Source organism: Piliocolobus tephrosceles, chromosome 2, assembly GCF_002776525.5.
Source record: "Piliocolobus tephrosceles isolate RC106 chromosome 2, ASM277652v3, whole genome shotgun sequence".
NCBI classification, from domain to species: Eukaryota; Metazoa; Chordata; class Mammalia; order Primates; family Cercopithecidae; genus Piliocolobus; species Piliocolobus tephrosceles.
In genome coordinates, this window is record NC_045435.1 from 44,402,250 (window position 1) to 44,422,476 (window position 20,227).

Below are 20,227 nucleotides of genomic sequence, written 5' to 3' on the forward strand. Positions count from 1 at the left end.
ATGACCAAATATCTCAGAAACCAGAGCTGAGAGGAAGCTCAGCACCTGGAAGGAAGCAAATGGAGATGGGGTTTGTAGGAACCTCGTTGAGCCCTCAGGGGTGGACCACAGGCTGGAGAAACCACAGCCTCCCTGCGCCTCCCCAGTATCCTCCCATTCACTAGGACCCCTGGTGCAGTGACAGGAAATCCAGATGGGAGCACTTCAGGGGAGGAGCATCAGGATGTCAATGGCAAAATCAGACCCAGACCCAACAGGGCCCCATCCTGGATTCCAGGGGCCTTCCCGTCGCAGCCACCCCGCCGACAAGAGCAATGCAATCTGGCTGCCCAAATTCACACCCGGGACTCTGCACCCTGGGAGCCCACAAGACAGGCCAGGGGCATTCACAAAAAGTATTTTATTATTCTTAACAGTACTCGCTTTAAAGGAATAAGAGGATAGCATACATTTTTTACAGACAATATATAAATGTTGTACATAATTAACAATAACTTAGTTCACTAATCCAAAATAAAACAAGCCAAATAAAACATAAAAACAGAAAATACTGCCGATTCTTTTTCTTATGCGGACACTAGTACAAAATAAGTTACTTCTGGCCTTGGTGCTCCCCGCAGCGACTGCCCATCCATATTGCACTTGGTCACTACATCAGCACAATCCTCCTCCTGGGCCAGGGGCCCCTCGCAGGCCATCACACCCCGCCATCACCGCATACAGAATCTAAGCTCAGGACACATTTATATACAGCTGTACCTTGGGAAGGATCCAGACAGCCACAGCAAAGCTGGACCTGGGACCCCAGCAGGGACACAGCCTCTCCCTGGGTCCTGGTCCTGACCTGCCCCCGACTCCTGCCTTCACCCCCTGCCAGGCCAGCAAATACCAACCAGCCCTCGGAAACCAAGGGCAGTAAAGGCCCCTCCCCATTCCCAGCTTTCATACTAGGGCTGTGGGATCCCAGCTCTTTTCCAAAAACAATTGCAAAGCTCCAACCTTGTGTGTAGGGTTTACTCCTTTCGTAGCAGGGCTTCTGTGGCTATGTACAATCGACTGGACCCAAAAAGAGTTTAAAAATAAAACAATTAACTCATCGGTGAGTTAAGCTTATGCATTTTTTTTAATATTTTTTCTTTTGTCTCAGAGTAGGAGGGGAGGGGGTTGAAGGGTTAGCAGAAAAAGGTTGTATTTACAGGGTCCACCTGACAAACAAGACAGGCTGTGGCTTGCGCTAAGGGGACACAGTTACACCAGCTTCGGCCTCAAAGCCAAGGGAGCGATCTGGGAGACGTTTCCCCTTTCAAGAAAATGTTGTTTCCTTCCTGTGACCCAGCCCTGGCCTGGGAATCTGTGCAGGACCGCCCGTGATTGTCTCTGCCCTCCAGGGCCTGGCCCGTCAAAGCAGGCACCAGCTCACCCTCCCGGGGCCGTGGCCCTTCTGGCTTTGGCTCAGCCCAGCCTGGAGTTCGGCTGTTTCAGAGAGGGAAGCCAGAGAAGAAGAGGGTACAGGCTGAGGTCCCCACAAATCTGCCCCCTAGAGCCCTGGCAAGTGGACCCGCCAAGTCCCGAGGAAGAACCAGAGGACTTGGGACAGCTCAGACCACCAAGTCTCCAAGTCCTTGTTAGAAACAAGAGCAAAATAAATTATTTTTGCCTAATCCTTTTTCCTTCTAAAAATGGTTGCCTTCGTCTGTCCCGTTCCCTCCTTTTCTCTCCATAAAGTTGTCCTTGTTCTCCAAACAACTGTCCATGCAGGAAACCCCACCTGGGCAGCGGCCGGGTGCGGAGGCAGTCTCTCAGCGGTGGGGAACATTCACAGTAACTGCTGGCAGGCTGCTGGGCGCCCTCCAGGAGAAGGGGTGCTGGACCGAGCCAGGCTGGCAGGAGTGGTGTCGGTCTTCGGGAAATGCTGGGCAGCTAAGGGTTTGGTCCACCCATCCTGGGAGTGCCCAGTCCTCGACGTCCATCTGTTCTCTAGCCCATAGCGGTCACCATGCTGGATGGGTGGGGGTGGCCGAAGGAGAGGCTCGAGGAGGGGTGTATGGGCGTCGGAGTGGGCAGGATGTGTCCGGAGTGGCTGAAGGGCGGGAGGTGGCCCACAGGTGCCATGTGTCCAGCCAGGGCAGCTGCACTGAAGGGGGATGACTTCTCCTGCATGCACTTTGACAGCTCCTCAAAGCACTCCGCCCCTTTCTTGCTCTTCTTGGACTTGTTGGACATCTTCCGGTTCCGAGTCTGGATCCCTTCCTTCTTCATGGTCAGTGGCCTGTTAACCTAGAGGCAACCACCAGCTTTCAGAGGGCCAATTCTTTCCTCCAGCAACATGTCCCACCCCTGCCACAGCGTGGACCAGAGGCAGGTCAAGCTGAGGGTCCCAGGAAGCCAGGAATTGTGCCCGACCTTCACAGTCCCATCACCAGATGGCTACAATTCCAGGAAGGGCAGGTTCTGGCGTATGGGGTTGATCCACACCCTCCCCGGCTCTGCCCACCGCATACCAGCACTGCGCAGCCAACTGAAGTCCTCCCCTCCACCTTGACCTTTTTTAAGCAGAGAAACCACTTCCTTACCCCCTGAGACCCTGTCCTAGCCAGCTCCATCTCCTGAACAGAGGCAAGGCGCCCCCTCTTACGGGAAGCCCTTCTGGCGCTCGCTCAGGGCAGCGGCTTCCCAAGCCAAGCCAAGCCAAGCTGGATATTGTGGCTGGGGCCTCTTGCCTGGCAGCACAAAGAGCAGAGGTCCCCGGGGAGGGGTGGGGCAGCCGGGGCGGGGCACACTCACATTGTGCAGCTTGTAGTAGAGGCCACAGGCGTTGCAGACAGGGTCCCCATTGGCGTTTCGGCGCCATAAGGTGGTGGTTGTCGTCTGACAATTTGCACAACAGGTGCCGGCTCTTCTGGCTGCCGACTGGGAGGGCAAGGCAGCGTCAGCAGGCTGGGCTCCCACGCCCACCTCGACCTCCCTCCCTGAACCTCGCTCCAGCCCCAGTCCCCACCAACTCAGTCAAGGAGGGCTAAATCTCACAGGGGAATCAAAGCATCTCAGAACCATGGAATTTCAGAATTTGAGAATGAAATAAGTCAAGACTCACAGAACTTTGGAATAAAAAACTCTCAGAAGCCTGATGTTAGAATCAATGGGATTGCAAGAGCTAGAGGGCAGAATTAGCTACCTCCCCCAACTACCCTGCACTCTAACTCCATAAATGGGGAAACTGAGGCCCTGAGAAGAGCCTCTCTAGTAGCACAGGCATCCTGAGGCCGAGCTGGCTTGGTCCCCCTCGAGCCCCTGGATCTGGGGCTGATACTGTGTCTCCTCTAGCACAACTCTGCTCAAAATCCATAATCCTGAGTGAGCCAGTATAGCTGAGGCCAGCACAGGTTTACAGAGTGCAGAGCTGCACCGTCTCACGCCGTAGCAGCTGGCCACAGGGAGCCATTTAAATAAGATCTAACTACAAATTAACAAAATTAAAAATCCAGTTCCCTCAATTGCACTAACCACATATCAAGTGATCAATATTCACATGTGGCCAGAGGCTACCACAGTGGGCAGTGCAGACACAGAACTTTTCCATCCCTTCAGCTGACCCGAATGCTGATCCCCACCTATGCAGCCACCCATACCCCAACCCTTAGAGCTTTAACACCCCTAGCCCCTCTGAGTCCTAGTCCCTCAGGAAACGCCTGGCAGAGGCAGGGTCTGGAAATGAGCACCTGGTCCCTGGAGAGAGAAGCCAGCGTGAGGCTTTACCCAAGAAAGTAGATCCCTTCTCCCGGTTCCACCAACGCCAACCCCACAGTGACAGAAGGGGTCCCCCAACACTTCCCAGAGAACCGCAGGCAGGAGTGCACCAGGTGGCAAGTGTTGGGAGCTGGAGGCTGAGGCCTGCAGAGCCTGGAACGGCCCCAGGCCCAAGCCTGGTCACAGAAGGGACAGAGGGACTGCAGCCGCGGGGGCAGGGAGGGGTGAGTAAGCAGCCTGAAGCTGGAATTCTGACTCAGGGGCCAACGCCGTGTCCTCCACCTCTACCCCCACCCGGGCCTCACCCCGCCCTCGCTCCAGGGGGAAAAAAAAAGGCCCCCAAAGCAGGGAACGATTTAAGCCTCATAAATCACTTCGCCCTGAAAAAATATATTTATTATTCTTAGCATTTTACGCATTATTTGCAGAGTGGAGGGTATTAGAAATTTCAAAACAGCCCAGCAAGAGGCAGGACTGAGCTGAGGAGACTCTAAAAACTCACAGAGTCCGGAAACAGATACACGAAGTTTCCTTATCTTCAGGCTGCAGATGTCCGGATAGGAAACTCCGGCAGGAGATCCGAAAGGGCATTTTTTTAAAATCACTCAAATGAAAATACACAGTATAGGTGACTCCATGGAAAAATAATAAAGGGCAGGTTTTTTTAGCGGCCGGTGTGAGTTTGTGTTTTATTTAAATAAGCACGAGGAGCTTGTGAGTGGGGCTGTTGGGGAGGGCTGAGCCACAAGGAAAAATACTTCATGGCCCTATTTTTAAAAAAGAGCTAAGCAGAGGCCAGAGGACAGGAGTCCAGCCTGTGGACATTCAACTTTGGGGATCCCGGAGCACAGTGGGGTGGCGCGAGGGTACCCGGTGGGCTCCCCATACCCGAGGAGGAAATCTGGCCCGAAAGAATCTGGCCAGAAAGAGGGATGACCCAACTGACATCCCAGTGCTTTTCATGATAAAAGAGGATTTCAAGCAGCAAAGCGTCTGCATTTGAAGGAGTTTTTTTCCCCTTAATTAACTGCCAGCTCCTGCCCAGAAGCCCCCTCCCAGCCACCTGTGCCCACTCCTACCAGTCTTCGCTTGGGCTTGATGAGTGGCCGGTTCTGCCCGTTCATTTTGTGGTAGAGGCCACAGGCATTGCACAGGTAGTGGCCGGTGCCGTCCCGCCGCCAGAGAGGAGTGGCTGTGGCCCCGCAGTTGACGCACTCCCGGCCTTCTGCAGGGGGACAGGGAGAGACACAGGGCCTGCTTAACCGGCAAGGTCTCTGGAGGGAACCCAGGGCAGGCGAGCACCGGCCAAGCAGTGCGGGTGCCTCTCAGGCACGCGGTTGGCCTGGGCCTGGCTGTGACAGCCTAGGCAGGAAGAGGGACCCAGAGGGTTTCCCACATGGGAGGGGGCCCAGGTCCAGAGTCCTTTAAGGCCAAATCCCCTGCTTCCAATCCTCCCGAGGAGAGATGGAAACGAAGGAGGAGCGGAGGAGGGGCCCAGGGCCCCAGGCGTTCTGGAGCAACCAGGAGCGTATTTACTGCAAACTTTGCCGAGGGTAGGGCGGCGGCAGGAGTCACCCAGCTCAACCTGGCTGGGCCCAGGAGGCTCTCTCCTTCCCGCTCCGGCGCGCCTCTTTCCCTCTCCTCTTGTCCCTCTCCTTTCTACCCAACTGTGTCTGCCCCAGCCCGTCTTTCTGTTCTAAGTCCAGAATCATTTCCCTCTTTCTCCCCAACTTTTCTCCTCTTCCACCGAAGCCCTAGAATTTTTCTGAGACCTGGAAAAAATGGATCGAAGTTGTTGTTCTTTAAAATAAAATAAATAATAAGCTCTTTCTTTTTTAGGTAAGTGGCCTCGGTTTTTTGTTTGTAATTTTTTTTTCCAGTTAAAAGGCCATCTGGAATTCAAATAAAATGCAAAACAAACTTGGGAAAAAGGACCAAGAAAACGCAAGCTGAGGGGCCTGAGCAGAACTAGGATCCTGAGCCTGGGCTCAGCGGGGGCTGGGACCAGCGGGGGCTGGGGCTGGGGCTGGGGCTGGGGCTGGGGCTGGGGACGAAGTTGAGCAGGATCGCTGCCTGGCATTGTGTTCCCCAGGAAGTTGTTCTTGATTTAGTTTAAACTAAATGAGCAGTACAGACTGGCAAAAGAAGGTGGTTCCTGCACTCAGGAGTAACTGTTTTAAAAACCTTCCTGCTCTGTGGCTCAAAGGGACCAGGTAAAGAGACGTGGACAGCAGGAACTCCACACTAGCCACCAGTTTCTGGGTTTATGCTCTGGCCAGATTCTTGGACAAACCCAGTTTGGCCAGCTGCGGGAAAAGGGGCGGGCGCACTGCAGCTTCATCCCCTCACTCCAGCCCTCAGGGAGGGAGAGGGAAGGGCCTGGCCAGGGCAGGGAGCAGGAGCAGGTCCTGGGAATTTTGCTTTGGGGGAAATCTCCCAAGGAGATGGGGGATCCATCGAAATCCCAAGATCAAACTGATTGAGTTGGAGACCCAGATTCCTTAAGGGTCTGGAACCTCCGGAATGCCTGAAACATGCACACACAACATGCACACAGACACACGTACACACATGCACGCATGCTCCCAAACACATGCACATACAGACTCACTTCCCTCGCTTCACATGCTAAGTCCTGAGGTGGCTTGAATTTTCACTTAGGATTCAGGAAGGGGAAGGGGGAATTCCCATTCTGTGTCCTGGTCAGGCAGTGACCAACCCTGGGTCAAGGAACTGAACTTTGGGGGTCCACCGGAAACACTTAAGAAAATGGTAAAAGTTTTAGAGTCTCCTCTCTCCGAACCAGGGGTCTCAAATATCTGTTGGGGACTATTAGAGAGGACATCACCCATTCCCAGATCTGGGAAACCGACATTGCCCCCTCTCCCAAGTCACAGCCCTCCACCACGAAAACGCAAATGCTCCCCTCTTCCACGAAGTCCCCAGCACCTGCCTTTACCTGAACAGGAACGCGCCTTGCTGCGCTGCTTAGGGGTGAAGCTGGAGGCCGGTCCCCCGAGGAAGCCCCCGGGGTGGAAGAGTCCGCTGCTGTAGTCGTGGGCCGCCGCCGGCACATACGAGGGGTAAGTGGGGATGGGGTGGTGTGTAGCAGGCTGGGTGCCCATAGTGGCTAGGCCTGGGCGCAGAGGACTGCCACTTTCCATCTTCATGCTCTCCGTCAGTGACACCTGGTACTTGACGCCGTCCTTGTCCTCTCCTCGGGCTGCGCTACCCCCCGCGGAAGATGAGCCTGGAGAAGCAGCCCCCGTGGTGCTGGGGTCAGGAGACACTTCTTTCGGTGGCGTGGGTGGGAAGCCGAAAAGGTGGGAGCCAGAGTGGGCTGCTGTGGGGGTGAGGGAAGCCACTGAGCTCCCGCTGCCTCCCCCGCTCCCACCCCCAGCCCCTGGGTACACAGAGAGTGGGCCTCCAGGGCCTCCAGCAGCTGAGGGGTGCAGTGGCGTCTTGGAGAAGGGGCTCACGGTCCAGGGGTTGTGGTGGTGGGCCGCAGCAGCAGACAGGGCTGCTTTGCCCCCGTCCAGCCAGGGCAAACCCGGGCTGTGCAACAAGTGTGGGCGGCACATCTGGCCTCCAGTCAGGCGGGCTGCGGGCAGAGAGAGAGAGGGTCAGGGTGGGCAAAAAGATCAGGGTAGGCAGAGGTAGGGACGCCCCTGACAGACATGAGATCACGACTCCCAGAACCAGCAGTCATCGCCTCCCAAAAAAAACCAGAAACATAACACCCCACCGGTAATAATCAGGAATGTCAGTCCGAGCTGAAGGACAAGTGGCATAGAAGGAACCCCACCGGACAGGCCCTACAGGGAACCCTCACGGGCCAGCTGAAAGTGGGCAGAAACCCTGTGGGTCCCAGACCCTCCCCAGTCCGCCGCTGCCCCCACCTTTCCCGTCCCGATTTTTCAGCAGCTCTATTCCTGCGGATCCCACATCCGGGAAGCAAGCAGCCGGGCCCTCCTCCCCTCCCTAGCCTGGCGCGCTGCGCCTGGGTTCCCATCACCACCGGCCCAGCGCTCACCGTGCGCGGGGCTGTAGGAGACGCGCGCCCGCGCGTGAGCCGGGTTGGCGTAGTAGGGGTTGCCCTGCGAGTCCAGGTGATTGAAGAAGACGTCCACCTCGTCTGGAGGCAGCAGCTGCGCGGGTTCCATGTAGTTGTGCGCCAGGCCCGGGTGGTGCGAGTCGGGGTGCTGCGCATTCAACACGGCCGGGTGCGCCATCCAGCGCGGCTGCTCCGGCGCCACCTCCATGGCCGGCGGCGGCGGCTCGGGGTCTGGGTGGAGGCAGCAACGGCCCTGCGCGAGGAAGGGGGCGTGAGGAGTGCCGCCAGCGTCTGACACCCCCAAAGTCCCACCACGAGGTGTCCCGCGCGCCGAGGAGCCCCAGCCCGGCTCCGATGAGAAAGAGCACCAGTCCCGGGTGGGAGGAAAGCCCAAGGCTCAAAACGAAAGGAAGGCGGGGGAGGGGGTTCAGCCACGCACACTCACGTGGTGACCCGCGGCTGCAGAATCACACACCCGTGCACATGGGGTCACACCCGGGGACGGGTCCCGACACCAGTGACCCCAACAAACGCACAGAGCAGCACTTCAGTCGGACACTCACACTGAGCCCCCCCGCCCGGTAGACAAACACATGAACACAGACTCAAAAGTTGCAGACAGGAACCCGGGCACCCAGTGGGGCACTTGATCCCAGCAACACGCACACACCCACGCTTGGCGCCAGATACTGACCTCAACCCCCAAAACATGTACACGCAGCCCCCTGAGTGCAGTCCTAAGCGGCACAATCAGGACCTCTCAACAAGGCACACCAAAGCAGTAGCCCGCAGCCTGGTCACCCCGCCCTAAGTCCCCCCAGAGTCCCCTCAAAGCTAGGAGCGCCGCAGGCCCCCAGCCGGCTCTCGAACCCCAAACTTACACACGCAGCCGTGGGGAGGGTAGGGACTCGGCCTCAGAGTGAAGGAGCTCCGGCGGGAGCCCCGGGGGCGACGGGCCCAGGGACAGCACGTCCAGAGGCTGGCGGGGCTTACAGGGTAGGAGCAGGGGGTAGCTTGCGCCTCGGCCTCGGGCCCTCCCGGCTCCGGCCCCTCGGCATCCTCCGGCCGCCCTGGCGCCAGCTGCCTACTCCTGCACAGACATGAAGCGGGGGCCGCGCACGCCTAAGAAGCCCACGCCAGCCAATCAGCGCCGCGCGCCTCCCAGCCTCCGCCTCCCATTGGCTGCGTCCGCAATTCCCGAACCGCTGGACTCCCGGACTGACCCGCCGGCCAGCCCCCCTCCGCCGGCGGGTCCCCTCCCTGCGCACTCCTGGAGGCCCCTGCTGCCAACGCGCCCCACAACTAAGGGACCCTCACCCCAAGGCCCGATCCCTGCAGCCCCTCTTGCGAACACTCCGGGATCCCTCGACGCTCTGGGCGTAACTAGCTGTAACTAACCAACTGCCCCCTCCCCAGGAGCCCGGGCCGCGTACCCTCCGGATGGCCTCTCCCCGAGACCCTAACCCCGCCACGCTCCTTCACTGCTGAACGTGGTCAGTCCGAGCGCAGTTACCTACCCAGACGGTTCCCTCCCCTAGCTCGGGCGCTGAGTGGACGGGGGGTTGGGAGGGCATGGAGTACAGCGGTGGAACAGCAGGAGCCGGGAGGGGCAGAGAGGGGCAGGAACTACAGGGCTCTAGAGGGCACCTGGGCCTCGGACACGCGGCGGCTCAGGGCTGTGCTTGACCCAGTGGAGGTGGCCGGGCCGGTGGCTCCAGAGAGGGGGAGGGGGCATCCCCTCCCCGGGCGTGGCCTTTGCAGGCCAACGGGCCCAATTGCCTGGGGCGAGGCCATGGAGACCCGGACTGGCGCCGGCGCCAGCTGGAGGGAGACGCCCCCGGGCAGGAGGTGGCATTTCTTGCTCCAGGGGTCCCCGAGGTGGCCTCTGGTGAGGGGGAAGCGGTGGTCTGAGGTCTCAGTCTTCTAAGTCACCTGAAACTGCTCCCCACTCACTTCCAGCCCGGAGATCGGCTCTATGAGTCGAGTGGGCCGGGCGCACAAGTCTTGCTCCCTCCCATTGTACAGACTGGGGAGACGAAGGCTCGAAGGCGGCCTCGGACCGAGGAGGGGTTCCAGGACAAAGGCATTTGGGGGGGCCTAGACAGGTGCCGAGTACTGGGGGGACTCAACAGCGTCCTCCAGCCCTCTTCCCTGTTGGTCCCGAGGCTGGCGGGGTAGATGTGCAGAGAGCCCCTGGGTGGGTCGGGGGCAGGAGGAGGGCTGGGGTCCCGGCCACCCCCGGGAGAGTGGGGGAGGGGCGGCGGGATTGACAGTCGGTAATTGGGTAACTGGAGGCGGCTTCTCCGGCCGGGCGGCCCCGCCACCGCGACGCCGAGCCCCTGACGTCACCCGATTCGCCAGGAAATGAACTTTTTAATAATCCGAGGAGGGAGGAAAGCCCTCGGTCCCCTCAGCTCCGGGGGCGCCCGGCTGGGCCCAGCTCCGCGGGCGCGCCCCCGTCACCCCCTCCCAGGCCAGCTCAGGGCAGCGCCAAGGGGGCGCGGGCTCAGGCTGAGGCCTCTCCTGCCTAGGCGTCTGGCGTCCGTTTGTCTGTCCAAGGCCCCAGCGCAGGTAAAGCGCGGGGCTGGGGGGCGCAGAGCTCCATTGGGCTGGGAACCAGCGCGTCTCGTGCCCTTGGGGGACCCGCCTGCCCGAGCCGTCTGCTGAGCCTCCCGCTCCCCTCCACTCTGGAGCGCGCGGAGCCCAGTCTGCTCGGAACTCCACTCTGCGGGAGCGGAGGCCGGCGCCAGCCCGGGAAGGCGCGCCGGGGGCGGGAGGCCGAGCGCGAGGCCCTTGGCGCCCGACCTCCGCGGCCAGGCCGAGCAGGTGAGCGGTCTCCGTGTCTCCCAGTTCGTGCTCCCCTCAACGCGTGCGGTCCCGCCGGGACCCACTGTCTCTCTGTCCGTCTGTCTCTCAACTTTTCCCATCCTTTAGCTTACGATTCTTCATCAATGCGTAAAATGAGATCGCCGCGGAGTTCGAGCCTATTTGGCGTCTCCGGAGACTAGCAAGACCCTCTGAAAGACACCGCGTCCCCAGGGATAATCGCCCGTGTCCGGCAAAGCTACCCTGCTCGAGCGCGAACCCTGGGACCCAGCGCGGAAGGCAGACCGGCAGCTGGCCGCTGGGCTGTGAACGCCAGGGCGGAGCGGAAGCTTCCCGCCCGGCCGCGATCGGTGCCGCGGCTCTCAGGGAAGTGGCTACGCGCGGCACTGGAGAAAGCAGGTAATTCTCCTTTTTCTCCCACTGGCGCGGTAAAAACTACCCCCTCCCCCGTTCTGTGTGTATCCCCGGTTTCAGCGCAGCGAGCTCAGCGTCTAACCCCTTCGCGGCAGGGTCCGGGCCACTGCGGTAGTGGAGGTGGCCAGCGTGGCTGAGTCCCCTGCCCAAACGTCAGCCCTGCACTGCCGCCTGCCTTGGCACAGAGCGGAGCGAGGGAGGGGATTTAATTACCCCGCTCGGCAGCTCAGAAAATCGCCGCACAGAGGGGCTTAGCAGGACGGCTAAGGAGTGCTTGAGCGGGAGCCTCAGGAGACCTGAACCAGCCTCCTTGTCCGCAATCCGGGTGTAGAGGAAAAAATGGAAAGAGGAGTTCTGCCAGGTCCCTTCAGGCCTTGGGCTTGCCTTCCTCGACAACGCAGGCAGGGGACGGCTTGACCGAAGCCTCCACATCGATTGCAGGTCCTGCGTAGGATGCGGGACTGCTGCATTCTCTGGCGGAAACGAACCCGCCTGGGAAAGAGAAATGCGGCGCCAGGTAGCACGGCGCCCAGATGGACAGTAAAGGGGGACCCGCGCTCGTCAATGTCTGTGTGAGTCAGGCAGACCTAGGGACACCAACCGGGCCCCTCCCCACTAAGCCGAAGACATGGTCCTCCCACCTCGGGCCCCAAACAAACTCCTGGGGAGGGTCAACGCAGCCCCCAGAATCGGCTGGGGTCTTGCGGTGCTGTTCCAGGCCTGGTGAGAGCAGATTTACTCCAGTTTATGGGCTCGAACTTTGGGGTCCCCAGAACACCTTCAGAGGAACACGTTCCCTTTTTCAGTATTTTGTTTGTTCGGGAGCATAGCTGGAAATGCTGGCACTGCCTTTGATCACATTAAGAAGCTGTCACTTTCCTTACTTGGGAACAAGATTTCTCCGAGGACTGGAGGTCATTCAGGAAACAGAATTTTCGAAGGACCCTTTTCAAGTGGCCCGAGAACTCACAGCGGTGATCGCCACAATTTGACCTGGGTGCTTCTGCCTGGGAGCTGGGGAGGTAGCAGATCTGGTATCCGGTTCTAGAGTGCTTCTCAGTCCTCTACTAAGCCGCTGGTCCCAGGTGGGACACAGAGCTGCCCAGGTCTCCCCGGCCGTCCAGCCCTCCCCTCTGAGCCCTTTGTTTAAACTTAGCTCATCCGAGGTGGCCCCTTTGGGACCATAAGTTTGCCCTCCCTTTGTAACCTAATTCTTCTCACCTTTTCCTTATGGGCAGCTAATTGGCCTGCAGTGTGGGGCTGGGGGTGGGGTGTCAAGGAAACCCATTTGCTATGGGATTACCTTCCATAGAGAAATTTAATTCACCACCCAGCAGCCTCCCAGTCCCACATTGGCAATAAACCTTGAGGGGTACGGGGAGGAAGTGGGATGCCTTAGCAGATGGGTTTAGAAGTTCCCTTAAAGCCGAGGCATTAGATCTCAGGCCAGCAGCCATCCCTGGGGTGGGGGGTGGGGGTGTGCCCAAGGAGGGACTACGGCTATAACGGCCCCTCCTGCTCTTTGGGGTTCAATTCCAGCCCCCCAAAGCAGAAGGCTCCCTCCCTCGGCCTCAGTGCAGGCTCTCCCACCCCATTCCTGTTCTGCCTCTTTGGGAATCGTAGAGTCTGTGGCCCCCACGTCCTAGGTGTCTCGGCACCCTGGACCCAGGCGCCTCCGAGATTCGATATCGCTTCTGGCTTCTGACCCCTACCCTTCAAGCCTGGCAGGCTCCCCGCGGGACCCTGCTGAGACCCGGAGACAATCGGGCCGTGCTTCTCCCTCCTCCAGGAACAGCCACGGTTTACTCGGAGGGTTTACTCGGAGCGGCAGGGGCCGGCGGCCTGACAACTGGTAAATCCGTTTCGTTAGACACAATTTGTCTGCAATTTGTCAACCCGCCTGGGAAACGCTCTCCAGACGCCTGGGCTGCCGCACGGGCCCTACCTGGTTCTCGAATCCCGCCTGCTCATAAACGAATCCCAGTACGGGGTGCCTGCGTAGACCTGGAGCTCACCACCAGATGTTCCCAACCTCGGGAGAGGAGGCTTTTTCCAAAACAACGAATTTCCTTCCTTGTTTTCCGGTAAAGGAGCGGCCGCCACGCATGGGGGCCCTGAACGCGGGGCCTTTCCCCTCGGTGTTGGAGCAACCCGGAGTTCAAGCCTGGCCGCCACCGAATAATTTTAAATGCCCGGTTTTCAGACAGATCCAGAACGCCGTCTACGCCTACCGATGGCAGATCTTCGAGCCCGCGGCGGCCCCATTCTTATTGAAATCCCACTAAACGGATTCAGACTCCGGCTTGAGGTGGGGGGAGACTTCCAGACCCGGCGCTCTCCCCCACACGCACCCCAGTCACACAGGATAAAGGTCTGCGGGGCGCAGCGCGCGGGGGCGCAAACAGGAGCGAGCCGGGTTAAGCCGCGAAAAGCCGGCGCACGGGACCAGCCGGCAGGTGCAGCCGTCGCTCGGCGGCCCGGCTCGGACGCATCCGCCGCCGCGGCCTGGGGGTTGGGGGCGACCGAGACAAAGGCCCCAGTTCGGGGGCCAGGAGGCGGGGGTGCTTTGCGAGGCTTTGGGAATGCCGGGGTCTCGTGGCCTGTGGCTCCGAGAAATGGGAAGACAGGAGGCCCAAGGCGGGCCTGCTGTGCCCGGGTCACCAAATACTCCCTCTGGTTGAAGTCCCTATAACCAGGGTTTCCGGTCTCTGGCAGGGCCAAGGCGAGCCCCAAAGGTAGGGGCCACCGGGCAAACGGACCAAGAGATTCGGGTGCCAGGCGGGCCGGGCCGGGCCGGGCCGGGGGCGGAAAGGGCCCGGCCCGGGCGGATGGAAGTGGAGGGAACTCACCGAGTGAGGCGCGGTGGGCGGCGCCCCCGGGCGGACGGGGCCGGAGCAGAGCTGGGAGCAGGGCGAGGTGCGCGGCAGGCGGGCTCGCGGGACCTGGGCGCGGGCTGGCGGCGCTCACCAGCAGAGTCTGGGCGGCACGCCGAGCGGCCGCATGGTGTTCAGCGGACTGCTTTTGTCCGCCTGGTGGGCGATGGGGCCCTGCTAGGATGGAGGTGGCGGCAGGCAATAGACAGACTTGAGCACCGAGCCCCGGCGGCGGCGCTGGCCTCCCTACCTTCCTCGTGCTCACGCTGCCTCTCTCTTCCCCCACCGGCCGCAACGCGGCTTTTTATTTCGACATCACTTTGCGGGGGGGCAGGGGGTGGCGACGGGGGCGGGAGCGCCGCAGGGGGCAGGAGGGTGCCCGGGGCTCTGCACCCGGCCTACCAAGTCCAGCCGCCTGGCCAGCCAAGGGCCGCTAGGCACTCAGGGCGTGCACACCCTGCGCATCCACACTCCAGGCCGCTCCCGCCCTCTCCGGAGCGCACACGCGCGCCCCTGACCTCAGGGATGCTCGCTCAGAAAGCTTGGGACATGTCTTTACTGAAAGTCTCCCTGGGGACCCTCAGGAGCTGTGGGCACACGCACTCACTGACAATGGTACACAGACGCCCGCTCCTCTGTCTTCAACCCACTTCCAGGAGTGCTCACATGTGAGGACATCCTCAGATGGCCTGGGTCACACCGACACACACGGTCACACAATCAGATGCAACTCGGCACTCTGGCTCACACTCAGGACGCCCTCACTGCCAGGCTGGTTTAGCTAAGTGCAGGCGTAGCCCCTCTCCCTGTTCCACCCCCACTCCAGTTCCTAACTCTGGGGGACCCTGAGCACTTTAGAAGTCCACTGTCTGGCGTCCCCCTGGCCCATCTCCTTGGGGCAGACTCTCACAATGGGGGAAGCAGGGAAGGGTGCAGAGGGCTTGTTCACAGAAGTGGGGGGCAGGAGGAGGGGAGAAAGGGAGTGTGGGAGTCCTCATCCCCAGAAGGCCCCTGGGTTTGTGGGCAAAAAGAGTTCAGTTCTTGTGCTGCCAAAGTTCTTACTAAGGGATTCAGCCAATCAGTGTCCCCCCACCCCGACCCCTGATTCCCATTCCAGCAGATCAAAGAGTGACCTGGGGACCTTGGGCCTGGAGAGAAAGTGCTTGGGCTTGGAAGGACTGGGAAATCTGTGCTCCTGTGCCCAGGTGTGCCCCAGAGGAGTGTTTCTGGCCCCTGGTCTTTGTGACACCTGCTGTCTATAGGTCTTTCTCCAAATCTGGTGGTGACTGTTGCATTGTTTGTGTGTTCTATGCGTGTGGCTCACAGTCTATGTCCTGTGTGCCCAGGTGTGTCTGTGCACACTTATGAGCACACAGGAGTGTCTGCAAAACTGGATGTATTAGTATGTCCATTTCTTCTTGTGGGTTCCTGAGAGTTTGTGTATTGGGCAGCAGGTCACAATGTGGCTATTTCAGAGCATGACCCTGGAAGCTGGCACAAGAGAGTGTGTCTGTGGAAATGGTTGTGTGTCCCTTTGGCTCTGTGTCTGTGGGGTCATCATGTCAGAGACTCGTATAAAGAGGGGTGGGGATTTCCAAGTGTTTGCCTGTGTGTCTGTAGCAGTGTGTGGCATGTCTATGAATTGGCGTGTTTTGGAGTGTGTATTTGTGTGTGTACGTGCATGTATCTAGGCATGTGTTAAACTGTGTGTATTTTTGTTGTTGTTGTTTTGTTTTGTTTCTTGAGACCTGGTCTTGATCTGTTACCCAGACTGAAGTGCAGTGGTTCAATCACCGCTCACTGCAGCCTTAACCTCCCAGGTTCAAGCCATTCTCCCACCTCAGCCTCCTGAGTATCTGGGACCACAGGCATGTGCCAACATGCCTGGCTAATTTTTTTATTTTTATTTTTGTAGAAACATGGTCTCACTATGTTGCCCAGACTGGTCTCAAACTCCCGGACTCAAGCAATCCTCCCACCTCGACTTCCCAAAGTCCTGGGATTATAGGCGTGAGCCACTGCGCCTGGCCTGTGTGTGTCTTTAATAGTTTGTACCTGGGTATCTGCATGTGTCCTTGAACTGGTGTATGTGAAGAGGTGTGTGTGTGGTATGTTGCATGTGTCTGGATGTCCATGTGTAATTCTGTTTATTAATTGATGGCTGTTGGGGCATGTTGTTTGTGTATTTGAACAGGCATTTGGCTGTGTGCGTGTGCATCTGTCTTTAACAGCATAGGTATCATTGTATATCATTGTATCTTTGAACTGATGGTGGGGAGGAGGAGATGTATCCGAGTGTGTCTGCATGTCTATGTACAACTCCATGTATGAATTGGTGTGTGTTGCAGTGGGTGTTTGTGTCTGCGTATCTGGGTTGTGAGTAACTGTATATATGACTATATCTTTGAAATGCATGTTTCTGTGGCCAGCACTGCCTTGTTCTGTGGACTGTGGAAAAGTGTGTCCTTGGTGACATGCGGGGTGTGCATCCTGCAGGATCACCCACCATCCAGACCTTCCTTAACCAGCAGGGCAGGCCGCCAGTGGAGCTCCAGGGTACCATTTGCTGGGGCACTTTCTGTCTGTCTGTGGGAGGGGAGATGAGTTGATAAGGCTTATCTGCTGTCGCCAGCGCCATGCTGAATAACTGCTCTAATGAGGTGTCCTCATTGGGACCACCGGATCCCAAGGCCCCGGGCCTCATTGGGGAGGGGCATAGGAGAGCTTGTCTGAAGCACAGGAGCAGGGCCTGGGTGCCTATGGGGCCTTTTCTACTTCTGTCTTGTTTCCTTGGAAAGGGGGTTCCAGGCCTTGCACCTCCCCACCCCACCTGCCTCCTGCCTACTAGGCAGGGCTGGGCTGGCCAGGCCAGAGCTGGCTGGAGCCTTCCAGTCTCTGGTCTGTGGCCAGGTTCACAGCCTTGAGAGGGCAGGAGGTATGAGGCCTGGAGATGTGGGGCCCTCAGGGTGGGGTGGATGAAGAGAAATGGAGATTCGATGACAGAAAGATCCAGAGAGACAAGGAGTGGGGAAAGAGATGGGAGGCCCAAGGACAGATGTTTTAAAAACAATGAGGAAGAGGCACTGGTGGGGACAGGCCTGGGACTTCAGGACACTCGGAGACAGATAGAAATAAACAACTAAAAAGTGGCAGAAAGGGTCAGAAAGAAGGGAATAAAAGCAGAGAAGATGATAACCAGAGAGACATGGACTGAGACATGAGAGAGATAAGAGAGGACAGAGAGATAAGACAAAAATAGAGAGATGGGAAGAGAACCCCAGAGAGGCTCAAAGAGCCAATGCTGGAAGAGGGACAGGGATGGGAAGGGCCCCAGAGAGAAAAGTGGGGACACAAAGGAAAGATGGGCAGGATGGGATGGACAGACTGAAATGGAAAGACTTGGTGGCTTAGCCACCAAGCTCGAAGAACGCGCGGGAGGCCGGGAGCCGGGTGAGGCCGGGCTGGGCATGAGCTGCGGGCCGCAGGCAGGGCGGGACACCAAGGCACGGGCGGTGGCGGCGGGCAGGGGGCTCCGCGCGGGGCTGCGCCGCTGTCCGGGGTAATTTTTCATCTCGGCCGGCTAATCTTTGTTCCCGGCGAAGATAATGAATAGCCAATCGTTATCTGCCCGGCTCCCGAAGGCTGCCGGAGAATGGGGTTGTACAGGGCTGGGAATTGTTTCCAAAGTGCCGCGGAATAAATGGTGTTCCTTATCTCTGCCTTCCAGATTATCGGAGCCCTTTCAGAGAGCGCACAACAAATGCGCCCGCCATCGAATGCATCATTTACCACCGCAGATCCGCGCGCTGATGGGCAGGCAGATAGCCGTCCGCTGAGGGCACGCGGGCTCCCCGTGCCCGCACCACCCGCCTGCCTGCCAGGGCCACTGAGTGTGCGCCCCGGTGTGCCCGGCGTATTTGGATGGACACGTGGGTGTGCCAGTGCATGGGCTAACGCCGATGCTAGTGTGCGGGTGTGTCAAACAAGTGTACCACAAAAAAGTGCACGTGTGCGAGTCCATCCATGCACACGCGTGGCAGGCGTGTGTGCTGAGCGCCCGGAGATGTATCCGAGTGTGTCTGCATGTCTATGTACGGCTCCATGTATGAATTGATGTGTGTTGCAGTGGATGTTTGTGTCTGCGTATCTGGGTTGTGGGCAACTGTATATATGACTACATCTTTGAAATGCATGTTTCACACACTCATGCGTGTGTGCTAAGTCCCCGGAGGCGGCCGATGAGGTGGTTGGAGGGTCCACACAGGAGGCGGTGCCCCACTAAGCTTGTGGGCAAGCATGCGGCCCAGGGTGGCTGGACACGTGGCGGAGGAATGGGAGTGCAAGCCCGCGTGTCCGAGGGCAGCGGATAAGCATCCTGCGAATGCCTCACTGTGTCTGCTCTGGAGGTGGCTGTTTAGGGGCGCACGCCGGAGGCCGCTAGGGTGAATGTGCTGTGTGCATGCAGTTGCCCACCCTACGTTGTGTTTCGGGGCACATAAGCTTCCTGTGCCTGCCGGGCATGAGCGTGCAAGTGTCACCGCTCCCGCCCGGCGTGCCTTTGGGGTGTGCTCGGGTCTGCGTGAGGCTGTGTGTGTCCTGCTGTATCTCTGCCCAGGTGTGCCCAGGTGAGCTGCGAGAGGGGCACGGGGGAAGGGCAGTCGTCGGGGCCTGTCCATGTGCCAGCGTAGGTGGACTCCGGGCTGGGGAAGCGACAGGGAATGGTGTGTGCGGGGGGTGACAGACGCCAGCCAGAGCGATGGGGTGGAACATGCTGTGTCACGGGAGACTTTCTTGACCAAAACGGAAAGTGCGAATGTGGAAGGAAGAGGGGCCGTCCGTGGAGTCTGGGGACACCCGGGCATCCGAGCCTCAGAGCCTCTGCAGCTGGGACAAGGAAGCCCTAGCCCGCCGCCTGAGGTCCCCGCGCCGTGAGTGACACGCGCCGCCGACAAAGGCTGTATTTTTCCAGGCTCGCGCCCCGCCCGCGCGCGCGCGCGATGGTCCCCATGGCGACGCAGATAGCGCCGCAGCCATTTTCCCTATCTCCCCGGAGTCTATTATACGGCGGGATTAGCTCATCTCCAGGCAGGTCAAACCCAAAGTCACACAACCTGCGAAGCGGGCCCCGCCCCCACTCCCCGGCCACCCCTCCCCCGCCCCGTCCCTGTCCCCAGCCCCGGCCCAGCGACCCCCGACCGCTGCCCAAGCGCAGGCGCAGAGCGCCACCTGGCGGCAGCAGGGTCTCGGGTGGGGTCCGCGGAGCCCGTTCCCGTGCAGAAGAGGTGGGGTGAGGGTCTACCTCCAGAAGGCGGGCTCTGGGAGCAGAGGCTTTGCTTTGTCACTACTGTTCCTCAGGGCCAGACTAACACACAGTAGGTGCTCCATAAGTGTTTGTTGAAAGAATGGATGGAGGGAGGGAGGGAGGGATGGATGGATGGATGGATGGATGGATGGGCAGGAAATTATAGCCAGGGGCAAACTGCCAAAGGCTACAGTTTAGTTGGCAGCATTCTGAGAATGCATCCCACTGAATTTAGAATAAAAGCCAAACTCTTAGAACCTATGTAGTCGCCCTTACTGACCTCTCAGACCTGATTTCCTTCTTCCTTACTGCAGCCACAGTGGCTCTCTTCCTGTTCCAGAGTGTTCCCACCCCAGGGCCTTTCAATCTACTGTCTCCTCCACCCTGAATGCATTCCGCCTCCATTCAAGTGTCACTCTCCAAAAGCCAAGTTGCTCCCCTGTCCCCCACTCTTCTCTGTCTATGCATTTCTTTTATAGTGCTTAACACATTCTGAAATAGTCTCACCCCTGTGTGTGTTGTCTGACTCTCCCTCTAGAATGCCAGGATCCTTGGGGGGGAGGGGGCAGGATCTCTTTTGTTTGTGGCTACAGCTCAGCAACTGGAATCGTATCTGACAATTGGTTGGCATCAGTCGCAACTCTGGGAATGAGGGAATGAGGACTAGAGGGGGCTGGATGGGCCCAGCCACCTGCCTTCTTCATTGTCATTTCTCTTTATCACTACAGTAACTCCTCCTTCCCCCTATGACTTTTGTAAGTCATTCAGCAGCCACTCCAGCCCCACCGACCTGCCCCCATCCCAGAGAGGTCTGGGATGGAGGGAGAGAACCACTGAGGCCCCTCCACATCCTTGCACCCGCCGTGCCCATGGGGGCGGAGAACACTTCTCACCCAGCTCTCAGGGAGCGGTGGCCTCTCTAGGGAGGGCTGGCCTGCTGGCGAGACTTCACTCATAATACAAGATAATTATACCACAGTTGTCATGAGACAGTGATGATTAATTGCTGTG

The 20,227-nt window shown here is 58.9% G+C and overlaps 1 protein-coding gene across 3 annotated transcripts; it reads right to left on the reverse strand.

Moving 5' to 3' along the window:
* Nucleotides 1–380: 380 nt before the first annotated feature.
* GATA2 (GATA binding protein 2) lies at nucleotides 381–14,189 on the reverse strand. Of its 3 annotated transcripts, none has more exons than XM_023215698.3 (6): nucleotides 13,891–14,189; nucleotides 7,781–8,054; nucleotides 6,707–7,348; nucleotides 4,827–4,972; nucleotides 2,785–2,910; nucleotides 381–2,277 (listed from the first exon to the last, which is right to left on the reverse strand). In XM_023215698.3, the coding sequence occupies exons 2-6, from the start codon at nucleotides 8,007–8,009 to the stop codon at nucleotides 1,978–1,980; spliced, it is 1,443 nt and encodes a 480-aa protein (XP_023071466.1). In that variant the 5' UTR covers nucleotides 8,010–8,054; nucleotides 13,891–14,189; the 3' UTR covers nucleotides 381–1,977. The 3 variants fall into 3 exon arrangements, with proteins under 3 accessions (XP_023071466.1, XP_023071485.1, XP_023071475.1); XM_023215717.2 differs by lacking the exon at nucleotides 13,891–14,189 and adding an exon at nucleotides 12,987–13,203; XM_023215707.3 differs by lacking the exon at nucleotides 13,891–14,189 and adding an exon at nucleotides 8,683–12,969.
* Between the last annotated feature and the right edge of the window lie 6,038 nt (nucleotides 14,190–20,227).